The sequence below is a fragment of the Myxocyprinus asiaticus genome, chromosome 43 (genome assembly GCF_019703515.2).
Source record: "Myxocyprinus asiaticus isolate MX2 ecotype Aquarium Trade chromosome 43, UBuf_Myxa_2, whole genome shotgun sequence".
Lineage (NCBI taxonomy): Eukaryota > Metazoa > Chordata > Actinopteri > Cypriniformes > Catostomidae > Myxocyprinus > Myxocyprinus asiaticus.
The window spans coordinates 8,350,161-8,359,319 of NC_059386.1; the positions used below are offsets into that span (position 1 = coordinate 8,350,161).

The following is a 9,159-nucleotide window of genomic DNA, read 5'->3' on the forward strand; positions in this document are numbered from 1 at the left end:
AATTATCTAATAAAATGTGTTTATGTAAAACATATTATATACAATTATATACATATACTGTATATATACATATACAGTATATACAGTATATATATATATATATATATATATATATATATATATATATATATAACATAAAAATTATAAATGAAATTCTTTAAGTTTTATTAAATAAAACAAATAATTTCATTTAACAAATTATGTCTATAAAAATATGTCTTGAACAGTAAAAATATATATATATATATATATATATATGTCTATATAAATTGTGTTTATATAAAAGTATAAAAAAGATTATAGCTTGTATATATATTACATTTAAAATTCTTCAAATTTGATTTAAACATTTTTCATTTAATTTAAGACTGTAACGAATTATATATGTCTATAAAATGTGTTTATGTGTATAATATTTAAATAATTACAGTAATTAATTATATAATAAATTGTCTATTAAAATGGGCTTATGTAAAAGTATAACATGTTATATACAATATTACATATAGAAATAATAAATGCAATTCTTTAACCTTTAATTTTAATTAATACACATTTTTAATTTCATTTCATTTAACAATGTAACAAACAATGTCTATAAAAATGTGTCTAGAACAGTATAAAAATAATTAACAATAATCAGTTATATAACAAAATGTCTATTAAAATTTAGAAATTATGTTATTAATGTTATTAATAATTTAAATCATATATATCAATTCTTTAACTTTTTAATTAAATTCATAGAAATCTTTCATTTCATTTCATTGAACAATTCAACAATTGATATATGTTTCTATAAATGTTTATATACAGTAACAGTATTTTTTTATACTATTTTATATACAAAATGTATATACAAAATTGGACTCGTGACTCAGAAAATAATAAAACAAAAAAAATATTTTATTAAAATTTCATTTAATTTAGATTATTTGTCACAAGATGAAGACAGTGATGAAGAGGACTGCATCAAACAAGACGAATCTCCAGTGTTTCCAGGTAACTGCTTTATTCTTTGTCATTTTTTTGCTAAGATTAGTAATTTGCGACATTTTGATAGTGTTTTTGCTGTATTCAGATTCACATAGAAGAGGACCTCAACCTTCATACCCACAGTGGAATGAATATTGTCTTTAATGAATTTTTTCCAGGTCGACCGCTAGTTCCACCCCCATCTTACCCACCACCCCCTGTCCCTTACCTGCCTAGAGACAACCGCCACACCAAGGGCCCGCTACCTCCACTTCCTCCTCCATTTAAAAAACCTTCTTCATGCTCGACCAGAAACAATGGACCTCCACCACTACCACCCGCCCCACATCTACAGAAACCAGACATGCATCAGCAGACCAGAAGCCCCGTGAATCCAGTGCCACCTCCACTGGCCCGTACAAAACCTCCATTGAGCTCCTTTTCCACAATGCCCAGTTGTGAGAAGAAGCCCAATACCTCTCTCATGGGGAATATGGCAGCTACTTTACCAATCGTTGAGAACTTGCAGAAAGTGCTTTTGAACACTGGAAATAAGCCACCCATTTCTAGTCACCACCTAGTGGCCAGGCCCACCCCAGGTCACAGGCAAGTTTCACCACACGTGTCTACTCCTCTGGATCACAAAACTCCTGGCCAGATACCGAAGCCTCCATTACCAACCAAACCCACACACAGTAGACCCATACTCCAGTAAGTGTCTGCAGACCTTGTTATTGGGAAATTCCGTGTCTGGTTTGAGTCCTGATGTATTGCAAATAACTATAACCCAGGGAAAATTGTAATTGTTCAATGATTGTTCATTTCAGTTCAGGAGACTTAACAGAGTTCTCAGTTTCTTATAAGCATCAACTTTGTCTCATAGTGTTTTGTCTAAAATTCCTTTGGAGAAATAGAAACAGACACAAATGAGACATTTGTTGACATACAGAATTAGATTAGAGATGGTTTGAGTTCATATTGACTTTTGATTGCAGACTTTGGTATCTTGGTAAATTTGAGCTCAGTTTGAGTCATTAATAATACATTTTATTTATAATGCGCTTGTCTTACACTCAAAGTGCTACAAGATTAAAATATAAACACAACAACAAAACAATTAAGTTAATAAAATACTACCTTAAACAAATAAGTCTTAAGCAACTTCTTAAAACAATCCAGGTTTGGGGCATTTCTAATGGAAAATGGAAAAGCATTCCATAGCTAAGGGGCTCTGAAAGAGAAAGCTCTTTCCCCTATAGATTTAAGTTTGCAGGAGGGCTGCTGAAGAGCAAGTGAGTTAGCAGAACGGAGAGGACAAGAGGGAGTTTAAAGTGCAACAAGGTTGCAAAGATACACTGGTGCTATCCCATGAACTGCTTTATACGTTAAAATTAGAGTTTTAAAATCAGTACGTGCATTGATGGGAAGCCAATGCAACGGCAAGAGCATAGGGGTAATGTGTTGACGTGGAGAAGTGTAAGTAAGAACATGAGCAGCAGAGTTCTGAATATACTGAAGCCTGTTTATGGATTTTGCTGGTAGACCTGAAAAGAGGGCATTACAATAATCCAGCCTAGAGGTAATAAAGGCACAGATAAGCCTTTCTGCATCAGCCAGAGAGAGGAAGGGCCTAAGTCGGGCAATGTTTCTAAGGTGGTAAAAGGCCGTTTTAGAAATATTTTTAATATGTGCATCAAGTGTCAGCAGAGGTTAACGCCCAGGATCCGCACTTGAGAAGTGGTTAGCACCAGGATGTTGTCAACCATCAATTTAGGATGGTCAACTTTACGAGTAGCAGCCGGTGTACCAATGAGCATAAACGGCTAATGAATAACCCGGTCGACATGGGTAGATTTTTGCCAATTACGCCGATTTCGTGTGCCATGTAAACACCTTACCCCGTATTCTTACCGGCTCATCCAATGTGCGCAAGTGTTGAGCACATGCCTCTCCACGGTTTGACATCAAGTGTAGAGAATAACGCGATTATTTCAAATGTCATGTAAACGAGGATTTCATGCCTTGTCAGATTTTTTAAATAAGTTGATTTTAGAGAGTAATCAGCGTATTGGTGTGCATGTAAACGTGCTGATTGTTGAGATCTCCTCTGAATGTCTCGAGGAGACATACCTGAGATTACTAAATGTTTTTAGAGGGTAAAACTGAGAAGAACACCTAAGCAAAAGTCTATTTAAATAAAAGTATATTTATTTGAGAAACAATTGAGAAACAATGAAATGGTTATTTGTGATTTGTATTCCTATGGTGAACAAATTGTGTTGCTCCAAGTCTATGACATTCAATACTTGTTCATTTTTATAAAGAAAACATTTCATACAAAATGTCAATGCATTTTTTTCTCAGAAGAGCATCACCAGATGGACAGAGTTTTCGTTCCTCTGTGGAAGAGAACCCTTTGAAAAAACAAGTGCAGGGGATAAATAGCAAAGACTCAGACGATGATGATTATGAAAATGTAAGTTGACCTCATCCGTTCAACATTTACAGTAGTTTTCACATGTGGGCAAGAGCTCAAGTTAGCACATTCAGAGAATCAGAAGCCAGAGCCACATTTAATTTATGTAATATTTGGCATCTGGAGTGAATCACTCAATAATACTAAAGGCAAAAAGGCTCTATCAATGCATACAGTGGCCCTAAAGATGTATTTGGACACTTACACACAATCAAAAATCTATGAATTTGTCTTTCAAGCAAAACATTTCACAAAAGTTTGTTAGTTTTGAAATTATTTTGTTGAGGAGTAGATATACAGTTGAAAATTTAGTAGTATTTGGACACATTCTTGTTGTCAAAGGTTAGTTGAAAATGTTCATAGTTATTGTGATTAACTTAACCACTCCTGGGATACCTTTGTGAACATAACTCATCCACAAAAAATCACCAAGATACCAGTGAATTTACTTTTCTTTTGTCTGCAGATGCCTACTGGTTTGATATTTTGTTATATAATGCAATGACAGCCAGACATTTTTTAAGTGTTTATGTGTCCAAATACTTTTGGGGCTACTGTACGATGCAAAAACTCTGTTGAATAGTAGGCAAGCATGTGCGGTTGGTCACCCTAGCTTCAGACTTTCAGCACGGAGAGGAAATCTTCAGCAACTTTACACTGTTGTTTGCTTACAATAGCTGCTGCAGTGTAGCAGAAACCATGAGTCACTTCCTCATTTACACATTGAATCAAAATAGACTGTGTGGGATTAAAATTATTTCTCAAACTAGCTATTGTTTTGCCATTCTTACATTTGCCAAGATACTGTGTGTTATTTTTAACTGTGAGGCAGGTCACCGTATATTCAACTTAATTTTGTCATAATGTCTTTGTTTACAAGAATGCATTCAGACAGAGTATTACAAAAATAACGCATTTCCCCTTTTTCCATATGTTTTTCACATCAGGTACAATTGCCTCCCTCTGTCTTTGTGGACACGACAGATACCAATAATGTTGAGAGGTAAATTACGCATTTTTACATTTTCTTTTTCTTTTCTTTTGTTAGGTTTCGTTTCTGGAATTTGTGATTAAAAGGATTATTTGTGAAGCAATTACATCTGGAGATGCACAATAAAGAAAATAAAGTATGAGCCTTTTAGCATGAGCATGTAGCATGATACAGTGTGTTTTTCTTTGTAGTACTGTCCTCTAGTGGAAAGGAGTTGTAATTACACTGTTAGTTGTATCAGTAGGGGCTCTAAACAAGTGGTTCTCAACTGGTTTTGTTTCAGGATCAAGGTTTTACAATGGACATCAAATGGCAACCCAATACAATACCAAAATTGTTAACCAACAGTATTCACTTAACATTGGCTAAATAGGGAAATTGACCATTTTTGTTTCTAAATGTGGATTTCTGTGTAATAAATTCTGTGTAGTAAATAATTGTCGAATTTTAATGGTTTCATCCTCCCGTCAGCAAATGATTTGCCATCCAAAACCCATTGTGGTCAACCATGTTTATCCTTGTTGCAAGTAAAACCATTTTAAAAGGACAGTTCACCCAAGAATGAACATTCTCTCAACATTTACCCACCCTCATGTCATTCCAGATGTGTATGACTTTCTTTCTTCTCCAGAACACAAATGAAGATTTTTAGAAGAATATCTCAGCTCTGTAGGTCCATACAAAGTAAGTGAATGATGGCCAGAAATTTGAAGGTCCAAAAAGCATATAAAGGCAGCATAAAAGTAATCCATATGTCTCCAGTGGTTAAATCCATATCTGAATGTGGAGATTTATAATAAAAAAGGACATAAATATTGATCTGTTTCTCACCCACACCTATCATATCGCTTCTGAAGACATGGATTTAAGCACTAGAGTCATATGGATTACTTGTATGCTGCGTTTACAGTACAGTATGCACTTTTTGGACCTTCAAAGTTCTGGCCACCATTCACTTGTATTGTATGGACCTAAAAATCTTAATTTGTGTTCAGAAGAAGAAAGAAAGTCAAACACATCTGGGATGGCATGAGGGTGAGTAAATGATGAGATAATTTTCATTTTTGGGTGAACTATCCCTTTAAATGTGTTCTTTTACCTTGCATATTTTTTCCTCATGTTTTTCAAATATGAGGGCATGTCATGCAACCTATCCATGTTGACATCTGCCTAATTTGGCTAATGTCTGCCAAGTGACAGATAAATTTGCACCAAACATCTGTAGATTTTAACTGGACACATAGTCTTTAATGTCAACAACAAAAGATATAGGAAGCATTTTCTTCCATTTTACATGATTATGTGGTTAGTTGCATTTAGCATTTTTTTTCCCTGATGCCTACGACCCTATCAGAACAGAACTGCGAACCATTAGTTGGAACTGCTGATCTAGACCAGACATCACTGATTCACATTAAGTTATTAATCATACTTTCACTCTCCGATCACAGATTATTTAAAGAGACATACTGCTCCCCTCCGAATGGTCTCTACTGCATCCGAAAATCAGGAACAGGGAAAACATCAGAGGTAAGTACAGCCAACCCAACCTGACATGTTAAGGACGTATGAGTAGGGGAACTATATAGAACATATTTCTAGTACAACATCTTTTGTTGTCCCTGGAACCACACTAACCCTAAACTAACCTAACCCTAAAATCAGATCAAGCAGTTGTTCTTGTGTAAATAGGGAATTGTCAAATGTGGTCGGTGTATGTGTATTGTTGCAAGATTTCACACATGTGCATATTTTTCATCTTTAACACAGGTGCTAGTTGTTTGGGACACGGGTATAAACAAAGCCAGAAACTACAGATTATTTGAGGAGGTCAGTACTAGCGTACTATTTGGCATAGACACACATTAAATCCACTTAATGTTTTTATCATAATTAGTGGTGTTTGCTAAGGCAAGCATCACTATTACTATTTCTCATACTTTGAGTTAGGGATTTTAACAAACACTTAACCCTAATTACTCAAGTTCAACGCAAAATTCATCCTGCACCATTTGTGCTATGAATATGAATTATACCACAAATCATGAGCTGAGGTGTACTATTACTTTTCAAAGCACTCTGACTTATCATTTTTCATCTTCATTTTTCACATGTGTAGGAGCAGAAGATTTACCTGGAGACAGAAATAGCTTTCCCTTCTTTGGCCGCACTGGTTGAGCACTACTATATTTACCCACTGCCTAGCAGCACCACCTCTCTGCCCAACCACTCCTTGTGCTTACAGGTGCCTTACGGCTACAGTCCACCCAGGTGACATCGGCCCCCTTACCTGTGCTCTGAAACACCAACCTGCCCTGCGCATTCCATGCTCAAACTAATCTTTGGTTCTTTGACCTGCTTGAGTCTGCTGCAGACACTGCTGGTTATAAATACTCATTACACCTGAGTGGACACTGATGAAAGAACTTGATGCATCACATGAGGATGAATCATTGGTTTAATACAATTACATCCATATGGAAATCAGGTTGAGGTCATAACGTATTGATAGTAAGTCTAAGGAATATTCAGGTGCCCAACCACTTGAACTGCATTGAGTCAGTACATATACATGTACAGTATGTGTGTTGTACATAGACATGGTGAATCTTATGAAATGTGTCAAGAGCATGCCCAGGTCATATTTTATCCCAAAATCAGAAGAAATAAGAAATTAGAAAATCAAACCGATTTTATGGACCATTTAGATTGATTGCATTGTAACAGTGAGCACGTTTATGTGCACGATTTTATACCGATTATGCTTAATCAGTAAGAATGTGTGTTTACATGTAAATGCATTAAACGGCTTTCCTTTATCAGTGTAAGGCCATAAACGGGGTAAGAATAAACCAAACAACACAGGTAGATTTTTGCCCATTATGCCGATTTCGTGTTGAATGTAAACACTTTTACTTGCGTTTTTACCGGTTTATCCAATGTATGCAAGTGCTGTGCGCATGCCTCTTCACGGTTTGACATTAAAAGCAGAGAATAACATCATTTCAAATCTCATGTAAACGCGGTTTTCTTGCTTTGTCTGCTTTTTAGCGAATTTTTGGGAGTTCCAATAATAAGTCAACACAGCGGAAAGAGTTCAACATTTCTGTGAGTACAGTGGGAAGAGCACATACACTATAAACTATACCCATTTATACACACCAATGTAAAATATGGACGGTCCCTCACGTTCGTGAATATGCACCTCAAGTACACTGGGGGAATCCCAGAGTTTGACATAAGAGGAAAACCCACTAATCGCAGCACAATTCAGTTGCAGGATGCGATAGAAAGTTAAGGAAACAAACACTGCAAAAACTCTAGAATATCTGGAAATAAAGCGAAGCAACAGAGAATAAAATAGCAAAGTCTTCCTCAGATGCCTTGTTCATTATTTACATAAGTATCACAGGGAAATTACATTGCTGTGGAGAAAGCTGTTTACTGACCGAGCCGCATGTATACAGGAGTAAAGAGTACGCCGCTTATACAGTGCATGTAAACGGGAATGCCACTTTTTCTTAAAAAATCTGACAACATGTGCACAACACTTGCACACAGTGCATAAGCCAGTAATAATCCCAGATAATTTGTTAAAATGCAACGTGAAATAGGCATAATGGGCAATAATCTCCCCTTGTTGATGTGAGAAGGGGGTAACATACTGTACTGAGCGCATTTAAATGCACATTCTTACACCAATTATCCTTAATAAGCCAATAACGTGTATAAATGACTTTGCTTTATCGGTGTAAGGTAATAAACGGAGTAAGAATAATGAGAATTTGGAGAGGGGAAAAATGTGCCTACATGTCAGGAAAATAATGTCATAACACAATAAAAAGGTCCTAAAAATAAGTTTCTTTTTCCTCAAAGTGTTTTCATTCCTTTCACACAAAATTTTTTTTTTTTTATTGATTTTGGGGTGCAATGTGACCCAGAAATGGTTCTGAGAGATTTGCCTGACTGTATGAGAACTTCCTGTTGCAAAACACAGTTTTTCACAATCTTTATAAGTATGTGATGGTTATGTCAGTCATCTTTATGTCATGCAATCTGAATAATCAAGGAACCACAGAATGATACATCACTGAAATATAACTTTGCTGATTGCATTGTTAATATTAAGGATGGTTGCTTTTAACACCAGCATAAAAAAGCCTCATGAATGTTACTGCAATATTTCAATCCTGTATATTGCTGATATTGTATAGAGTGTATTATATAAATCATTTAATAACTGGATGTCATGTCACTTTTCTACTTTTAACACTGTGCATTCCTGCGAGAGGAATTACAAACTTTCATAACACATTGAAAATAAAATAAACTTTTGTATATCACTGAATAAGAATTGTATTGTTTTAGTGGTGCTTGCTAAGACTAGTTTAGAAGAGGTGAGCTATTACTTTTCTAAGTGATCTGACTATTGACTTTTGCCACGTCTACTTAAACTCAAGCATATCTACAGACCAGAATATCACAGAAAATTACGCTGGGCTCTTTTGGCCTATAACCACCTAGCAACCACCAGCATTGCCCTAGCAAACACCCAAGCATTGCTTTATTCGCTTCTTCCAGGCCCTAGAGCACTGGACAAAACAATAGAAGATACACACTGCTTTTAAAATTCAAAATGGCTTCACATTACATTTAACACATTGCATGATTTATGGTGAAACCAAACTGCTAAACATTAAAGATTTAATATAAGCCT

The 9,159-nt window shown here is 35.5% G+C and overlaps 1 protein-coding gene across 6 annotated transcripts in view; it reads left to right on the forward strand.

Annotated features, from left to right (window-relative positions):
• sh3bp2 (SH3-domain binding protein 2) overlaps positions 1–8,787 on the forward strand; it is a 34,694-nt gene extending 25,907 nt beyond the window's left edge. For 4 of the 6 annotated variants that reach the window (XM_051684815.1, XM_051684810.1, XM_051684812.1 and 1 more), the window contains 7 exons: positions 931–1,002; positions 1,155–1,686; positions 3,340–3,451; positions 4,399–4,454; positions 5,894–5,972; positions 6,213–6,272; positions 6,562–8,787. In XM_051684815.1, coding sequence (XP_051540775.1) covers positions 931–1,002; positions 1,155–1,686; positions 3,340–3,451; positions 4,399–4,454; positions 5,894–5,972; positions 6,213–6,272; positions 6,562–6,717 — 1,067 coding nt within the window. In that variant the 3' untranslated portion in view covers positions 6,718–8,787. The remainder of the gene's footprint in view (positions 1–930; positions 1,003–1,154; positions 1,687–3,339; positions 3,452–4,398; positions 4,455–5,893; positions 5,973–6,212; positions 6,273–6,561) is intronic. The other 2 variants (XM_051684811.1, XM_051684814.1) reach the window with 2 other exon arrangements.
• The last annotated feature ends 372 nt before the right edge of the window (positions 8,788–9,159 follow it).